This window comes from Alosa alosa, chromosome 4 (genome assembly GCF_017589495.1).
Source record: "Alosa alosa isolate M-15738 ecotype Scorff River chromosome 4, AALO_Geno_1.1, whole genome shotgun sequence".
Classification (NCBI taxonomy): domain Eukaryota; kingdom Metazoa; phylum Chordata; class Actinopteri; order Clupeiformes; family Clupeidae; genus Alosa; species Alosa alosa.
Window position 1 is genome coordinate 12,439,653 of NC_063192.1, and position 20,022 is coordinate 12,459,674.

The window sequence follows — 20,022 nt, forward strand, 5'->3', positions numbered from 1 at the left end:
GATGTTGCTGTTGGCCAACAGTGTGACACGAGTTAAGCTTGTTTTAAGTTGGAAAAAGTTTGAACTAGCCAACTAGCTCCGCTAGTGGGAAAACGCATGGGACTCAGCTGTCCTATTAGGTGCAGAGGGGAATTTGAAAGACAACCGATTATCCCCTCCGGACTGAGCACTGCGAGCGGTGAGTGCCCAGGCCCTACACTTTAATATGGGTCTGGCTCGTCAGGCTAGCAACAGTCAATAACAGTCAATATTTTTTTTTTTTTTCAAGGGGCAAATGGCAGGTGCCGTATGGTTTTGTAATGAATGCATTTGTAGTATGATGCGTTATCTCTGTGAAAATAAAGTATGTTCGTAAATTCTAGGGACGAGGCCTATAATAAAGAATGAAATAAAGAATAAAGAATATAAAATTAGCATATATAGGGGCATGGTATTTAAATTGCGCTTGTTTTCAGCCGCCACATTTACCAACACAAGTTTATTCGGTTACACTTTACTTGACAGTGTCGACATAAGAGTGACATGACATTGTCATGAACGTGTCATAAACAAGTCATAAAAATTTATGACATGTCATTTGGTTTTTGTCATAACAAATTAGGGTTAGGAAATTAGGGTTAGGACTGGACTTAGGGTTTGAGTTAGGGTTAGGGTTAGGTTTAGGGTTCATGTGTCATGACAGTGTCATGTCACTCTTATGTCGATACTGTCATGACAGTGTCAAGTAAAGTGTTACCGTTTATTCTTACGCTTAGAGTGATACGAGCGTTTCATGAATCACACGTGAGCCCCAGAGTCTACGCTGGTTTCTACACACAGTTGATAAATGAGGGCCAATGTCTTTATCAATATTACACTATAGGGGGTTTGATTGTCAGTGCTGACAGCATATACATCTCTATGTTTGTAAACAATGTGGTCTCTTTAGCTGTTTTTTTTTTCAGCTTCTCTTTTGCAGTCAGTAGATTACACTGTAACACCTACTTGCCCCCATTCCACCCCACCTCACCCCATCACAACATTCTGTCTATGCAGAAGAGTGAGGGAATATAAAACACTAGTGAGGAGATACACTGTAAAAGAGAAAAGGCCTCATCCACTTCCCATCAACAGACTTCAAAGGCTGCTTGCCTCTTATATGCGGTAGGTACAGCAACAATGTGCTTTGATGGCGCTCCATCTCTTATTTAATATACTGGGTGCATCAATCTCCCAGGCATGCCGTAGACTAGGCTAGGTGGGCAACACTTGAAAGGCACGAAGCTCAGATTTACAGCCACCAGGTGGGTGCTTTTGAGATGAGTGTGAGAGAAAGAGTGTGTGTGAGAGAGAGAGAGTGAGAGAAGAAAGAGAGGTGGGGTGGAGCGTGAAGAACAGGAGGCTGTAATCAGAGTGGGATTTACTGGGTGCTATAACATGAACTCTAGCAGGAACATAGTCCCCAGCCTGGCTCTATTCTTGGTGGTTGAATTTAGCCTCCCACTACCAACACAAGACTTTAGGTTTGTACTATTACAGTGGGCTGTGCTGATATTAGAAAGAGGGTGGATGAGTCCTGTCAAGGGACTTCCTTAATCATATATTTATGAGATACCTGTTTCCAAAGTGACTTATAACACAGGTGAAGAAGTATATGTGCTTCATGGGAGTTGAACTCCTGGCCTTTGTGTCATTGCAACCTTGTGCTACCTGTTAAACTACTATTGGAGTATGCTTTAGTTTACCACACACATTTGAGTGCTTTGGGTTGCACTCGCCAGTGCATAAGAATGCGCTATATAAATAAACCTACCTTACCTTACCTTACCTTACATCAGAACAAGACTGTAGGCCTACTGATTTTGTTGCGGTGTAGGCTGATGGAAGACATTTAGATAATTAAATAATTGGAATAATTCATAGTTTGATACACATATGATCTGCGCCACTCTCTCTGTGTGTTTGAAGAGATACTTAGTAACACCCTTGAGGCCCTCTACTTGAAGGACGTGGGATGCAAATGAGAGGAAGCCTATGGAATCCTGCTGAGTAGCACTGCATCATTGATTCTGGAGGCCTGAACAATAACTCATCTCTACAACACAGCTTTAGAATAAATGTTTTTTTTATTATTTTGATGTAGCAAACATGATTATTCTGTGTGATTTTTTTTTGTGTGGTGAGTCGGCTCACTGATACCAACTTTCATATGTATGTGACACCATGAGTGCGGTTTTAAGTAGGGAAAACGCGAAGAACAGTGGTTGTTCTTGCCAACTCTGGGGGTTGTTTGTGAAAAGTGTCTGACATTCAATAGATTGGAAATCACTGAGTGGGAGTTAAGGGCTTTTCAAACGACATCCGGGTGTTTCGTGAAATCAGAAGGGGATGTGCCTCAGAGGACTCAAAGTGAATAAGGGAAAGGGACGAAAAAGAACAGAGAAAGGGAACATCATTTAGGCCATCTGTCAGAGCTGCTGAAAAGGATCTGGTACACATGTGCTTCTGACACACACTTTCTCACTGTCCTCTTTACTCACTCACTCACCTCGTTTTTATCTTGCAGGATTCGTTTTTTGTATGGAGGCCTAGAGAGGACATACTAGCAGAACTCAGAGCCTGGTTGGACTGAAAACAACAAAAACAACATCATCAACAACATCATCAACAACAACAACAACAGCAACTACAAAAAACACAGAGACAAAGCATCAGCTTCCTTTCCCCTGCAGAGTAAGAAGCAAGAGAAGATTCCTCCCCCTTAGGAGAAAGGAAAAGAAGCTTATACTTTCCACCTTTCTTTCCGGATGCCTTCTGAGGTGCTTCTCTATGGACAGGCTCATGCCTCGTGTCAGACTGCTTAGGTCTCGGAGAGCCTTCCCTCCAACCCAGCCAGGAGAGAGCGAGAGAGTAAGTGAAACTCTCCAGTCAAAAAAATAAAAAATAAAACATTTTCAAAGGAGATATATCCCTTAAGTAATTAAGTATTTTCTGTCGTGCTGCCAAAGCTGCCGAGAGATATGAGAGCAGATATTTGACGATTTTTTAAAATTATTTTTTTAATTCTGCTTCAGAAGGGAAATATTGTAGTTAACCTTCAACACTTATCAGGGGGTTGTGTGTCACCCCATTTTTTACCTCTGCTTTTTATTTGGACTTCAAGCCAAACAGGCACCTTTTTTCCAGAGTCTAGCCTTCACCATGTCTGTGCCCGGGGGCCATTTGATAGACTCCATTACCCTGGCAGTGGCGAGGCCGCAGTGGCCGCAGCTCTTGTCAGCTACTGATTGCACTGGCCGGCATCCTCCTTATCCTCTTCCCCGTGGTGGCGGTCAGCAAGGCGGCCAAGCCTCGGGCGCCGGGACACCCGCACCTCAACTCTATCCGAATTGACGGCGACATCTCCCTGGGTGGCCTGTTCCCCGTACACGCCCGCGGCCACGACGGCAAGGCCTGCGGTGAGCTGAAGAAGGAGAAAGGCATCCACCGGCTGGAGGCCATGCTCTTCGCGCTAGACCGCATCAACAACGACAATGAGCTGCTGCCCAACATCACGCTGGGCGCGCGCATCCTGGACACGTGCTCGCGCGACACCCACGCACTGGAGCAGTCGCTCACCTTCGTGCAGGCGCTCATCGAGAAAGGACGGCACCGACGTCAAGTGCCTGAGTGGCGGCCCGCCAATCATCACCAAGCCCGAGCGCGTGGTGGGCGTCATCGGGGCCTCGTCCAGCTCTGTGTCCATCATGGTGGCCAACATTCTGCGTCTCTTCAAGGTAGGATGCCTCTTGGTTCTCACTTCCCATCAACCCCTTGTGTGTCAAGAATCATGTGTGAATCCCTTTGAGTGTTTAGAAGAGGCACTATGGCAAACTGGATTTGTTTTACCTGTGTTGTTTCTTGTTGGATTGCTTATTCTGTCTCCATTCCTTTCCAATGTGTTTTTTTTCCACAGTGTTAGTAAATATCTCAGCGCTGGGACTAAATTACATTCTGTGCTCAGGGCGCCACTCGCACACCATTGCAATATGATTATTATCAGTAGAGATGCATTCAGTGGCAAAGCGTTTTGGCATTAATGCAAACATCACACTCGGTTGGATTACAATATTTGCAGGTCTGAATGAATGTGATTGTGATTTATAAAGTAAAACACCACTCAACTGTAGTAAATTGCAAAAAGAAGAAGAAAAAAAGAGCCAGGGGGCATTTTCAGTGCCCCAAGATTCATGACTCACATACTGACTCATTGAGGGATTAGTCAGAAGTTCTGGAGGAACACAAGGTGATTTTTAACAACTGTCTCGACTGAAGTGACGAGGCTGGGGCTAAGCAAGCCAGACGGTAAGGCACTGCGTGAAAGCCTGATCTTTCCCCCCATCGAGGCCGCCCCGAAAGACCTCGAGGTCAGAACTCGAAACTTCGGAGAGCTCTCCATCTGTTTCCGCTAGCGAGTGAGAGAATTCTCTCAGACGTAGTTTCTTGCTTGTCCGTGGAGAGAGGTGTCTCATCGTGTCAGCCTTTCAGACTAATGACATTCATTAGGGACAAGCCCTTTCTGATGTCTCATGTAATTAAATAGAGGAAATCATGCATGTGACCTTACACTGGGAAGCCCCGATGAGTTGTTGAGCTATTGCATTTCAGAAGGGAAACATCACAATTGTTTTAATGCCAGCTTGAACAAAAGTTTTTCTGAAATAAATACATTCTACGATGAAGACACTGATGTCAATATTGGCCTAAGGCTTTTCCATTTACAAAAATTATAAGAATATTTTTGGCTAAACATTCTGAAGACCTTAGACAACATAAAAAATAAATTATATTTATGTAATATTTATGTCAAAATGGTCAAATTGAACTACTTATTTTATGATTTACTGTGAACTAAACAGTGATTTAATCATCACTTTAATCTAAAATGTGACATGTCTATTTACAATCTCGTTTGGCGCTCTCATACAGTCGTAATGCATCAGAGTACAAATACACATGTTTGTAACATGTTTTGCATGCTGGGTACCCCACCACAACATCCACTGCCCTAAGACTGGTATGTTGTGATCAGAACCTTTTAAGCCCTTCACTCAAATTCAGAAGCCCAAGGAGTACAGACAGGATGAATGCTTTGAAGGTTCAGTGGGAGTCTGAGGAAACTACAAATGGGTCTCCTGCAGCTGTGGCCAAGCGGGCCTTGTCATGTCACGTGGCCAGAAACCTTTGAGGCTGTTTTCCGACCCTCCATTCCCTGTTCACACAAGCACCTCACTGTGAGATTGCCCGAATGCCCTCTTCATTAGCGACACACAGAGCTATCCCCTTTTTTGATTTTTACTTGAAGGACGTCCTTGTCCTGGACGGTCCAGTGGATTTTAATGATCAGTGGAAATGTTGGACTCACACTCCTCCTCAGTGGTGTGATTTGCAGTAGAACCATGATGGTGCTGAGCGAGATCAATATGTAAGTGCAGTATCTACCATAAAGGCTCATATGTTGGCATTGTGCTCTATGGTATGGACATTTGTTCTGCGGAATTCAATTTGGTGGAAGTGAGACATCCGATAGCACATACTTTTTTCTAACAGATGTATCAGTATAATAATATGAGGAGTGAAATGTTCTTCGCTGTCTAAAAGCTGTCTAGATCCACAAACCCTCCCCTTGAATGGTTGAGTTTACACTTTACATATATGCATATAGAGTGCCATATAGACAATGCACATTTAGGTCCATCAGGAATGTACAACCCTGCTTGTATATTACAGTGATGCCTGTATTAAACCAGGTAAAAATTTAAATCTGCAACTGCAGTATGGGCTATTCCTTTCACATTATCACGGCCAAGCTGCAGTAGTTCTGTTGCCTTAGAGAGAAGGTCAAGCATAAGTAGGGAGTAATGTGAGCACTGTGGCACACAGTTTCTTTTGATCTTCTTCTCACGGCTTTGTTTACCTTATTTGCATGTTTTTGTGGCCTCTCTTCTCTAAGCTTATACAACTCTTCAATCATCTCTCTATTCGAGCATCATTTGGGCTGACAGGGTGTGCTGTGCTTTCCAGTCATCCTCAGCCCTCATCAAAGGGAAAATAATCACTCAAAAAGCTCAATCTTTTTATCTTTTCCTAAAAATGTGTACACATATGGTTTTCCACCTTACATATCTTTGTGAAATTATGGAGTCTATGCATACTCTATATACAGGAAATGTACCAGGAGACCTGGTAGGCCTTATATGGGATTGAAAAATCTCAATTTAGTGGCGCACATTGTGACATGCCTTTTATAACAATCATGTTATGTCATTTCATTTTTATGACACTGCAGCATAGTTAAAGTGAAAGCTATTTCTAGGAGTTCTCCACCAAGAATTTCATTTTGAATAATGCATGCTGGGTCTTAAACAATGCATAATGCATGATGCAAGGTAATGCACAGCATAGTGCAATCAGTAATAAACATTGTGAAAATGTATCTAAAAAAATGAGAACAATGCTTTATAGTTACACAGGTAGGGTGCTTTTTGATTATCTAGCTGTAATACACTGCCAAAAGAGAATGCACATTAGCATCGTACCTACATAAGAGAATATGAATTAACATCTTACATACACCAGAGATAAGTACACAGAGGAGGAAGCTGTAATGAGCAGATTAATATTCATTATATCTCAGAATAGCTGTGCAGAAGAGGTGGCACAACTGAAATCACGGCACATTGGGTAGATTTAAGAATTCTGTTCTTGGAAGCCGATGATCTAAGCTTAATTCACATGGTTAGTTAAGCCTACAGTTGTGGCATTTGAGTTGTTTGTAACCTTTATCTAGAAAAAAACTAGTGAGCTAAGGAGATTTTTTTTCTAGATGTTCTTTTCTTATGGGTTATGGAATCTGTTTGCTCTTAATTCAGAGTGTTTATGGACGAAAGGAGAGCTATTCATCACTTCCAGGATCATCACCCAAGTGGTTTTGGTGAATATTTGGCTCCAGAAATTACATATCAGCTCAGGGAGCCGACCTGAGCCGTCCTCTCCCGCCCTCTCCCTCCTACTCCTTTTGCCTCGGCTGTGTTTTTCCCACTCCCTCTCTTCCTCCAGTTGGCTGTCTGTCTGTGGAGAGATGTTCTCATCAGCCGGGGCCACAACATTACATAAACAAGCGTGCACGCAGGCAACCGAAAAGGCTAATTAAGCCCGAGCCGCCTATACCATGCGCCACCTCCGCGGTGCTGTTTGAACACTCCCTTATGAGGATCGGGTTTTTAATTGAAGTGCTACCACTTTGGTGACGTGGCTGCGTTATTGGCAGTTATCACCCGGAGAGAAGAAAGATACTAAAAAGTTCTCCACCAAGAATTTCATTTTGAATAATGCATGCTGGGTCTTAAACAATGCATAATGCATGATGCAAGGTAATGCACAGCATAGTGCAATCAGTAATAAACAAAAAAAAATAAAATTAATAATAATATTAATTTTCAATTAATAATGAAAATTAATAATATTTATTACTCGGGCAAGTTTTTTGCCCCTCGCCCTCGTCCATTAATTCCGTATAACAGGACACCTCGCGGCCGTTATTCCTTACCTCTCGGTTGTTTCAGTTGTCCTCTTGCTGCCGTTCTGTTCAGTGAGATGAGCTCATAGAGTTTAGCTGCCATGAATGTTGGATCTTGGCCATCTTTGTGAGTGTGAAATGTCACAGACAGATTTAGTGTTGCATGGTTGGGGAGTTGAGAAAGTGGATGGAGGTGGATCGTAACTTCTGGAAACTCAGAAGAGGTCTTTGGTAATAATCGAGTAGTCCTCCCTGAAAAATGCACTGTAATTTCATTAGGTTGTGAACCAACCATCTAAACAGGGATTAATATAGTCTTGGTATTTTGAAAATATTCAACAATGCTAAAACTAAATATTAAGAAGAGGTCAAGCATCAGTTTAATCCCTTTTTGGGGGGAACGAGTCCCGTAGAGTTTACTGATTGCTCGTGAAATTCCTTTTTCAGTCGAGTTAAAAAATGTACATTCCTTTCGTCTTCTTAAAATTGGCTGTGCCTCTTAAGCTGCATCTGCACTCCAGTTTGGCTCTAATCTTTCGGCAAGAGACCAGAGTTTTCATACTCTGCAACAGTGGTCACAGTCAGCACAGACCAATCCCACCTTGGCTCGTATGCATCTGCAGCATGCGTAGCGGACTTGAAATGAGATTCCAGGTGGTCTGACCCGCAGGCAGTTTTCTGATAAGATTTAGGATAATCTGTATTTCACCTCTTCAGAGTGTATTCGCGTTTAATCTGCCAGCCATATCATGGATATTATATTATATTATAAGACGGGAAGCAAATATCCCGCAGGGGATCACACTGAGATAAAAATCCATTTTTGCTTTATCAAAATTGAATGGTCTGTGTATCTGTGTATTGCTTAAAAACTTGTATCTCCTCGATTTTCTCAATGGCCTCCTTCATGGGGGCACGTTGGTGAATTACCATTCGACAAGTTAGACCTCTAAGGTCTGCCCTGTCACCTTCATGGTACCTCTACGGCGTGCTGCTGTTGTAATTGAGGGGAGAGGCCCCAGTTCAGGATCGATTCCGAACGACCTGCCTCTTGCCCTCGTCTCAGAGTAATTAGTCACAGCCACATCACAGGCAGCCATCGCAAGCTGTAAATACAAGTTCTCCAGTTTTATGTATCTGGATTCATTGATGTTTGTCGCTGCCCTTGTCCATTGATTTACAAAGCAAGCACTGTAAGTGTTGAGAAAATGAAGAGCCAAATGGATGTTAGGTTTTGTTGAAAACATGAAAACATGAAAAACGTGCATTCTGATAAAAAACAGCCAACAGAGAAGGGTATTTGAGTGACTTTGATGCTTTGATGAAGATTCATTCTTAGGGCACCTTAATGCATCCTCAGCACATCACACATCCCAGAAACACTGTTACTTTTTTTTCCACAATAATTGGATTACAAACGATAGCTGGCTTTCCGCTGCGAATTGTGCGAATCAGTGGGTGGGTGCTATCTTGTTACGACTGAGGGTGGTTTTCCACCAAGCTCTGTATGGGAACCCCCGTGAGCTCCGGTCACGGGATCTCACAAAGGTTCACATTCACACCAATGGGGAACGTGGCGGACACAGTCGCACACAAAGCTTGGTGGAAAATCGCCCTGAGGGCTTGAACGTAGTGTTATCAGCGTCATGGCCAAACCTGGGCTGGTTCACTAGATGGTCATTCGACTAAAGAATCCTGGTTAAAAAAAACATTCCAGAAAGTACCACACAGCCTGCAAATGTTGGGATAAACTTATTCCTTTTCAGTTCCTGGATGATGGTAGGCTAATTGACTCAGACCCTCACAGACACAGGTCGTCATGCCTGCATATTTCACCGTAGCGGCCTGTTCTGTTCATATCACCTCCCTGAGAGTATATGCTTAATTTTCCATGGTCTCAGCTTGCCTCATATACAGTATATTTAAAACATTTATGCATATTTGTATTTTTAGATATGTATCATCTATATTGTAGTCACAGTTATCTCCTGCTAATGGTCTGCAGCACAATTGTGTGTGTCTTTCTGTTTATCGTGACCTTCAGTGATTCCCAATAGTCTGTAGGCTACTGTTATCTTGCAGCACCTTCTCCTTCACCTCCCTTCAGCCAATTCCCTGATTACCACCCTCCAGCAATTCTTTCTTTCCCCCCTCTGCTTTTTTTCTGTTCTCTGAAAGCAGATCGGTTTCTCATAGTTCTGCTGACCACCACCCATGATATAGCAATCTCAATCAGGCCCAACACTCTTTTCTCCAAATAGACGGAGGAGAAAAGAGTGAGAGAAAAATGTATGGTACCATTTTCTGCAGACGTTTAATGATAGTTGAAGTACTCATTGAGGAACAGAGACAGTGTAGTTACACGAAGGGAGAGAAAACATACTTTTTGTTCACCGTTTCCACACCATTTCCTTCTGCTCCTTTTGCTTGTTCTATGTGACTATCATGTTCATTTTTCAGTTGCAAAAAAAAGGTGCAGTGGCGCCTTTACACAATGCTGAATATGGAAATATGAGCCAAATTAATTTATGGCAAATTGCTTTGACTGGCTCGGCAGGTCTGCAGGAACGATTGGGATGATTAAATTTGCATTGTCAGACATTTTCCCACAAGCATGGTGGAGGGTAGGACATGCTCCAGGATAAGTCTACAGATACCACCCTCTCTCTCTCTCTCTCTGTGTGTGTGTGTGTGTGTGTGTGTGTGCGCGCGCGCATGCGCGCCTCACCGTGAACACAATTATCAGTGTTAGAACTCCTACTAAGTATAGTTGTGTAATTCAGAGTTCAAGTGGTACATATTTCTCCAGCGTTATGAGACATCCTGTCCTACTACTGAGCTTTCATAACAATGTAGTTCTCTATAAAGTCCTCTCACTTTTATTCCAAAAAGCTGAAAGGAAACCTATATTATTTTAAGTAATTCTCTTCTTATGTAAAGATTAGTCTTCTCCAGCTCTGAAGAAAAGTCTTTACTTCAGCAGTTTACTTGTGAGTATCCGTGACCAAATATTTGGTCCCAGTGGATGTACTTGAATCTCAACTCCTAAAATTTGATTTTGTTCTTAGCTGTGTTTATAATAGCGCTGGTCTTCTCTGATGTTTTCACATCTTTAACTTTGCATCCTCTAGAGTCTAGATCTTACAGCTGATTCTGAAAAAGTGTCAACTCAGACAGGAGAGGATAGAGCACGTCTTCTGTTTGTAGTGTAGCCGCTAATTCCAAAACAAGAAATTCTGATCTGACATGAAAAGCTAACAAATCCCCTTTGTGATCATGAAAGTGTTTGAACCCAAAACTTGGGTTATATTCTAAAATGGCTTTCTGTGGTAACATGGAGAAAATAACTTAACTTGACAGTGGAGTGCATTGGTTCACAAAAAAACAAAAACATTGAAGACTCAATTATTCTTTAATTGAAATAAAAATATTGTATTATATAAAATAGAATGATAGACCAAACACTAGTTGAATGGCTATTTTCAGGCTATTCAGGTGTAAGTCCGTCTGACACCAGGATAGATAAATAGTGCTATTAACACTGTTTGCATGCGCTTAGTTTGCTTAGTAACTTGTGAGATTTGTTCCTATTTACAGGATATGTTGGTAACAGATGTGCCATGTTCTGAAACTGCAGACAGAAATCTCAGTACCAAAGGCAGTCATAATGTTTTTTTATTTTCACCCAATCAGAGAATGACATCAGGGTTAAGAAAAACAGTTAGCAGACTCATTAAAGTATAGTGAAATGCTCTTAAAGGAGAATTCCGGTGTGATATTGACCTAAAGTGTGTTGAAACATGATACCGAGTGTGAACGTTATGTCTCATAGCCATCTCGCTTGTCCCCTGCACTCCAAAATCTGGCTTAGTTAGCCCGATGCTACCAACAGCTTTTTCAATGGTGGTGCTTCGCATCGGGCTAGCCATGCAAATAAATCACTGTTTTACACCATTTACGAGGCTCAATGTATCTCCACACTTCAATGGTAGACTTCCGAGGGCCCTGACATTTAAAACGAGACATTGAGAACTTTGAAAAAGCACTGGTAGTTTACTTACAAGATGACTTATACAGACAGTATCTTCACGAAGTTTAGCGTTTGCAGCCATCTTGAATTTAGTTGATAAGTCGAATGACAGTAAGAATGAAGGTATGATAGGGATCAGATTCCAAAAATAATTCGTGGAAATGCATGGATTCCAGTTGCTGCTACTGGAAGAAACTGGAATCCATGCATTTCCACTGAATTATTTTTTGAATCTGATCCCTTATCATACCTGTTCATACCTCGCCGCCGAATTTATCGCGGACTAAATTCAAGATGGCTGCAAATGAGAAGCATTGTCCTCTGCCAATGTAAATGTGCTCCATCAGTGTCACTGAGTTGTTAAAAGATGCAGAGTTTTTTTTTGTCAGGAAACCAAATATAAAACTGGCAACACAATGGCAGAGAAATTCTTGAAATATGGTCAGAATGTGTTGTTGAATGATTTTGTTGCAAGAGTGCAAACAAGGGCCAATAGTCCAAAAAGGACATTGAGGACACATACTTTATGACTTTGTATTGCTGTTGATCCCATCAGCTATTCAATACCTCATCACTGTACACTGAGATTGAGGCCTTGCACTGCGGCTCTGTATAGGCATACAAATCAATCTTGATTTGTGTTGTAATTTAGGCTAAATTAACACACATTACTGTGTCTTGAATCACATAATGTACTGATGTTTGTTTCCTCAGTGTACCTGGTCTCAGAGCTGATTAAACTCCACAGAGACAGGAAAGTTTTAGTTTTCTTGGCTCCGACTTTCCCTATTGTGTGTTTCTGTCTGGAAATAGTCAGCGAAGCTGTCCCACCAGCGACTCCCCAAATCCCATAAAATCAAGGTGTTCCAAATATCACTGCCACCGCACCCCATAAATCTTTTAACAGTCACATCACAGCAGAGAGGGATCCTCTTGTGGTGCGCTTTGTCAGTTCTGCTAGAAAGGCGCTGGAGATTACAGTCCTCAAACTCTGTTACCAATTCCAGATATTTTTCCCGCTTTATCAGCCATCAGAATGTATATTCAACATTTTCTCTGACAGAGAGAAATGACAGCCTGACAGGAATTTATGAAGTTGATGTGTTTGATCCAGAATAATCTATGTAGTCAGGGCATGTGTTGATGGGTAGCTGAATTGTGATCAATGACAAATGACATGTGGCACTGGGATAAGTGGCTGCAGTTGGATTTTTCCAAATTACTAATAGTTTATGAAATGATGTTCAAGCCCTGTATTTTTACTGAGAAGACGCCAGTTTCTCTCCAGATTCTAAAGCCTGAGCATGATGCATGGCTCGTTCTATATACAGTAAGTGCTGTTTGATGACCTCAAATGAAGAATCCAACTGTCCTATTAACCTTGACTGTGAAGTTGACCTTTGAATTAATAACTTAGTTGATTTACAGAGTCCTACTTCAGTTATGGCTTTATGATCAGATCGCATAAACACAGTGTACACACACAGCTAAACTCCTTGTGCACTATGCCATAATTGTTTTGATTTTTCCCACAAGGCAACTTTATCTTTTACTTCTCTATCTATACTGTAATGGAAATAGCATGGCAATCTACTCAACATTTGCTTCCCAAACATGTCCAAGAATCATCTGGTCACATAATGAAAGTCTGCTACAAGGAAAACAGTGGCTATGGGCTCTATGTAACGGGAAGCCGGAGCATCACCAAGGAGATTACACACAGACGCCTGAGATGGCTAGGACATGTGTTGAGGATAGAGCAGGACCGCATTCCCAAAGTGGCCTTAAGATGGACACCTCCAGGCAAAAGAACACCTCCTACCAAAAGCGTAGAAACTGTGACACAAGAGCTGGAACAGATTAACCTGTCATGGGGAGAGGCCCATGCTGCCAAGTACTGAATGCAATGGAGAGTGCTCATTGAAGCCTTATGTCCCATGGGGGACGAAGAGGAGTAATATGTAATCATATGGGCTACATGCACGCATCACTTCTGCGTTTCGGTAAGGATGTTAAGACATTTCTGGTCAGGGATATTGAACATAATTTCTGTTTGGTTCTGTAATTCAATGACTTTGGGATGGAAACTGAGATTAGAGTTACATTCAGCAGACGCTGTACGTTGCGGAACGAAGCAGTGGTGGCTAGAAGTGCTCACCTCCCATCTTTGAAATTACACTTTCATATGGTTATACGCCATCTTGAAATTAGGTAGACGTATATTGAAGTCACACAAATAAACAACAACAACAATGACAAAAATGATCAGTTTATGCTGTTTTGGTGACTAGCTCTCCATGGTAGCATGGCACTCATGTCAATGGGCACGGATGTTTACAAGCATCCTGAGATTTCACCGGAAAATACGCCCGGCTCTCCCGTGCATGCAGCCCATTGACACGATCACCTTGTTGTCCTGAGGTCCACCATCCTTCACCCTGGTTCTCGCTCCCCTAATGCATCACACCCACCTCCTTGTCTCCCGTCAAACAGTTAGCACCTCTCAGGCCCCTTGCGGCCTCTCAAGACGGGGGAGCGGCTCCACTCAAGCGACGAGGTGATGCACGCGTCCTTGTCCTTAACTGTGAATCTGTAAACGGGTTCATCCCGGGCCAGCACTCTGTCTCCCCACAACCCCGCCAACTCCCTCCAGGGAGTAAATACAGAGCCACCCAGCCACCGCCAGCACAATCGATTTCAGCCCAGTTTATTATTCATCCTGCCCGACATCACCCCCTGACATCCCAGGTACTTCCAGGTACTCCGGGAGGTATGTGTAAGTACAGAGGGAGGTGGGAGTGGTTGTGGTCTGTAAATGCAGTGGACTCGGTTGCTGCCTGGCCAGAGGTGGCAGTTTAGGGTGATCCGCAAGGACACTGTCGATCCTTCAGGCAGACAGATTTTAGTGAGATGATGTTGGCAGGCCAGTGTACTGCCCTGAGGGGGTTCTTCCTGCCCAACACACACACACACACACACACACACACACATACACACATACACACATACACACACATACACATACACACACAAACACACACAGACACACATAGGCACACACACACACACACACACACACACACACACACACACACACACACACATACACACACACACACACCCTCTGCACAGCAAAAGAACATGATGCAAGGTGCTTTGGTGCATACAGAAACTGTAGATAGGTAGACGTACTGGACACAACAGTCAGCTTGACTTCTACAGCAGAGCAGAAAAGGACTCCATTACTGAAAATCATCTTGCCAATAGCTAACCATTTCTAAGTCTGCTTGAGCATGCTATGGTCTGTTGGCTTCTGGGTTCACCACAGATTTACAACCACGTTTATTTTTTTTAATTAGTCTGCAGAAGCCTGCTGCACTCTGGATCAAGCCCAAAGCTCGCTGTGACCTCTGTCAGGATTTGGCTATAAATCCACTCTCAGGGATCACAGTGTCAAGAGCACTGCTGACACCTTCTGGGGCCGGTAGCTGCATTTAATCCATGAGTTACAAAGTCAAAGGCAATTTCAATGTCACATTTAATAGGTGTCTCGTTTTTGTAGTGTAGTTAGGTGAGGTTGTATGGACTGAAATGGATGTTGCTGATGACTTGATGTTTAAAATTACAGAAGTTAAGTCATTTACTTCAGGTTTTTTTTGTCAGATGTACATTTGTTTAAAGAACATAGGTTTTTAGTAGACTCCTTCAAATGTGGAAAATTGATTATTGTTACATGTATGGAAACAATTGAAAACCCTCCATTACCTTATTTCAGGGAATCAAAATGTATCTGTGGTTCAAAATAATGATCAGTGATTCAGTCCTTTTCAACATTTCAATATTTTCAATATTTTCCACTAGTTTTATGAATTCCCCCTGGTCCAAACCTGCATGTTGAATATTGCCCTCATCACAACGTATCACTCTCCTTGCCAAATTTTAAAATCTTGGGTATAAGAAGAATGTTTGGGGTAAGAGATTGCATTTTAGGATGTTCTTGAATTCTCTCTTTGCCACAGGAGGCTAGCTTGATATATTTAGAAGGATTTGCCTACATGCTGTCTTTCTGTTTGTAACTAATGCATTCTGGGACCCGATGCCTTGTTGATCACCCTCTGACTTAATCTGAACGAGCACGTCTTCTTAATTTAATGAGGCCCTGACAGAGGGCTGTTCACTTACTGCATAATGCAGCGCATCTGGAAAGTTAGAGGTGATGAGAATGAAGTGCTGACAAATTAAACAAGTGACAACAACGCAGCACAAAGTCCTGGTGTCAAACTGTTAGCAATACTGGAGAAAGATTGTTAATGAACAGCCTAAAATGTGTGTTACTGGTGATTGTTAGCCTAGAAATCTAGACGCACCCTAGCGGCAGCAAATGTCATTTGCAGCCAGGGTAGTCTAGCAACTCTCTGTTGGCTTGCGAGCTGGAAAAATTAAACTTCGATCAGGCCAATCACATCGTGTATAGAGTCGATGGGCGGGCTTATGCGGGGTTCTGCATAAATTCCCTGTTACTTGAAAACAAAGAAGATGGATGCTGCTGCTGCCAAACATCGCAACTCGAGTTAAGCTTTTTTAAGTCGGTAAAAGTTTGATCAACTAGCCAACTAGCTCCACTGTTGGGAAAATGCATGGGACTCATGAGATGTAGCACTACTCTATTGCGTGCAGAGGGAATTTGAAAGACAACCGTTTATCGCGCCCCTCAGATTGAGCATTGCCACATCTTGATGTGGGTCTGACTCATCAGGCTAGCTGATTTTGGGTGCGTTACATGTTTCTGATTGGCTGCAGAAGTGCTTGTGGGCATATACTCTGTGTTTTTTTGTTTGTTTTACGGAGCCACTACTGTTGTTTTTCAGTGTGCACACAGAAGGGTCTGCTTAGATCGTGAGGAGATATTTGCTGAATGTGACAAAAAAACATATTGGCTTAAAATTGCTTACTATTGCTTTAGTTAATTTTGCAGGAATGTTGCACACATGCCTTTATTTAGGACCATGTGCTAATAACAGAATGGCGATGATTCTGTATACTGTATAAGTATTTTGAACATTGTTTTTTCTTCACTCTAGGCAATAGCCAAGTTTCATCTATTTAACACTTTGTATTGTAGTATTGCAAATTAGTTTACTTAATGACTCGCAATTAGACATGCCATTGAAAAAAACAATGATGCACTACCGGTATTTTATTGTGCTCAGGAAGTCCAGGAATCAGTGCTACTTAACCTAGTCACAACCTTTTTACCTTGACGAGTTAGGAGCTCTCCACCGAGTACTATCTGTTAACGAGACAGATCTAAACAGCCACTCAACCCCACTGTTTGAGAGCATCAGTCCGAGTCCCTTCTAAAAAACTAATTACAATCACCGTTTGACAGTGGGCAGAAGGCCAGTGCTATCGACTCAGCGAATGCATTACCTGCCCCTTTACTGTTCTCTCAGTTAATCAATTACCACGTCTAAATGGAGGCATCAGATGTTGACACCGATGCCTTCCATGCCTCTGGCCACAGGGGGAGAGAAGTGAGGAAAAAAAGAATGAAACAAACAGCAGGAGGAGGGGGGAGGTGTGGGAGGTGTGGGTGGTGTGGGTGGTGTGGGTCTACATGTCCACTGAGTGCCCAGGAACAGATACGTTATCATAGAGTTCACAACGCAAGGGGTGTGGGATGGTGTGTGTGTGTGTGTGTGTGTGTGTGTGTGTGGTGGGTGGGTGGGTGTGTGTGTGTGTGTGTGTGTGTGGTGGGTGGGTGTGTGTGTGTGTGTGTGTGTGTGGTGGGGTGGGTGGGTGGGTGGGTGTGTGTGTGTGTGTGTGTGTGTGTGTGTGTGTGTGTGGTGGTGGTGGTGATGGGGGGTGTTGTGTCCAGTAACTAGGATCTCGGGGAAACACTAATGGAGAATGTGAAAACAGCTTCCCTGAGCCAAGGTCGTTCTCCTAATTGGGTGAATGGTGTAACGTGTTGTAAGGTGATGTGTTCCATTGATTGGGGGAGATGAATGATAATATTTCCCAGACGAAAACAAACAGATACAGTTGGAAGTCAAGACCCACTATAGGTGTTATATCACAGCAGTCCTCAAGATAGCACAGTACAACAACACAGTCATACACAATTCTGAATGATTAATATATCTTCAGAAGTTTAATAGCTTACTTTATGGAATGTTATGGAATACACTTTTCATATTGTTTTTCATAATTTGATTTAACTATGTTTTTTTTTCATTAAATGTTAGTGTTATGGCCATGGCACACACATTATGTGAAATATATGCTAAATGATAATGTGCTGTGAAGCAACATCAGTTTGAGCTGACAGAGGGTGTAGCTTATTGTTCCAGCCAAGCGCACAACATGTGATTTGAGAATAGTTTCAGTTATAACATCTCACACAGCAGATCCCCATAAAATGGTGTACAAGCATTTTCAGATCCCTGCTGTCTGTGCAATGAAAGCATGTTTCATAGCCATAAACAAGATGCTTTTTTTTAATGTGAAAATGTATGTGCTGAGAGAACATGTTCCAGAAAAATCCGTGGGAAATAGACACTTCTCCTTTCCTTCATGCCTCCCCTCTGATTTCACCAGGGATATGTTGTTGCCGATTTTACACTGATAGTGCAGCTCGATGCTGATAGTGTATAGTAGTGGGAAAAAAAGTCTTATTTAGACAAGGAACACCATCTAGAGCGGGGTCACACTCGGTCCCCTCAGAAGTTCGCTTCTACAAGATACGCTGAAGAAGAAAGAGATATGATGATCTTTTCGATTTTCCCAGAGCTGCAGTCGCGCAACTATGAATCAGTACAATTTCCCCCGCCGCATTCTGACACAGGGATGAGCAGACGGGAAAGTTCCACCATCAGCACAGGTGGAAGAGGCTTAGATGTGTAAAAAAGGGCTGCGGTGTCTGTGTTGATCAGTGTCAGGCAGAGAGGGAAAGGAGGAGAGAGAGAGAGGGGGGGGGGGGATTGAAATGCCAGCACACTCAGAGTTGTGTAATTGTAAAGAGTGAAGTCTGGGGGCATACTTCACAGACACCCCGTCCTCTCTCTCACTCTCTCTCTTTCTCCCTCTCACTCTCTTTCTCTCATCTCTTGCTTTCTCTTTTCTCGCTCACTCTCTCACTCCCTCAATCCTTTCTCTCTCTTCCAGACTCTCTCACTATTCTTCTTTATCTCCCTCTCTCAATCTTTCTCTGTCGCTCCCTAAACCCCCCCCCCCCCACCCCCCCACACACACACACACACACATCCACCCCGGAGCCTGCTGTTGCTGGCATCTCAAAGCAACTCATGGCTCTTTCTGCAAGTTAAGCTGAAAAGACCCAATGAAATATTTAAAGTACCCACCACAGGGCATTTCTTAGGCGGGCCAGGTTTTTTATTTTCCTGTTTTGTTTTTTGTGCCAGCTGCAGGCCTAATGTTTGGACTGGCATTAGTCAGGCTGAAGCATGTCCAGGTGCAAAGAGGCATAAATGCTTTCGGATGTCACATGTCATATTTGGAAGATGAAAGTGGTGTTCGCTGCCTCCATTTCGCTGTTTGTTATCTGCGGTCTGACACAGAGGCTTTTTATGTCTCTGTTCATCAGTGCTTTTTAATGTTGCTGTTTATTTCACTAATTTATGGTCGGCTGTTTATTTATAAGCTGCAGAGGTCACATTTTATTTTCACTCTAAAAGTTTTTCATTGAAATTTGTCATCTTGAATGTTTTGCTGCTATGCCACATGTACCTTGGAGCTGTTTACTGGGTGCTTGGTGAAGAAGACATCACATCTAATTCCTGTCACTTGACATAATTGTGACACAGTTAGCAGTAGTTGTGTGATTCCATGGCATATTTTAGGTTAAATGGGCCAGATTGTTTCCCTTAACCGAAACTGCTCAGCCTGCTGATGTGGATCATCGCACAGTGTCCGATTTAACAACAGATAGGGAGCGTGTCCACACAAAGCCACTGTTTCCAATGGATTTGAAAACTCAGACGTTGACATTAATGTGCATTCACTCGCTTCTCCCAGCGCCTAGCCACACAGTTACACATTGTCCGTATGAAATTAGATTTTCCACAGTTATCGTAATTGCACTGTCCATGAAGACGTCAAAAACAACAGGTTATTATTATAGGCAGAGCGGAGGAAATGCACCGAGATTCATTATTGCGTTTCACTGGTCGAAAGCTGATGTGTTGATAGCCGAGTGAGAAGACACACAAAAGCAAAAATAGGCTCCTAGAGAACAGCAGGCTAATGAAGCCATTTATCACTTATAACACAAAATATGGCAACACAAGTACAAGCTGGAACAGCAACAGCTGTATTCTTTATTAATTCACAACTTCAGCATTCAGTTTTCATTCTACTTTGAAAGCAAGATTAAGCTCAAACACATACCTTTAGGGAACGTTCCCTAAAGGTTCCCTAAAGGTATTAGCTTCAG

General features: G+C 42.7%; 1 protein-coding gene across 1 annotated transcript in view; it reads left to right on the plus strand.

The window, feature by feature from the left end:
- The first annotated feature begins 3,227 nt into the window (after positions 1-3,227).
- Positions 3,228-20,022, plus strand: part of LOC125293603 (metabotropic glutamate receptor 4-like) — a 132,643-nt gene continuing 115,848 nt past the window's right edge. The window contains 2 exon segments of the mRNA XM_048241597.1: positions 3,228-3,619; positions 3,621-3,755. Coding sequence (XP_048097554.1) covers positions 3,479-3,619; positions 3,621-3,755 — 276 coding nt within the window. The 5' untranslated portion in view covers positions 3,228-3,478.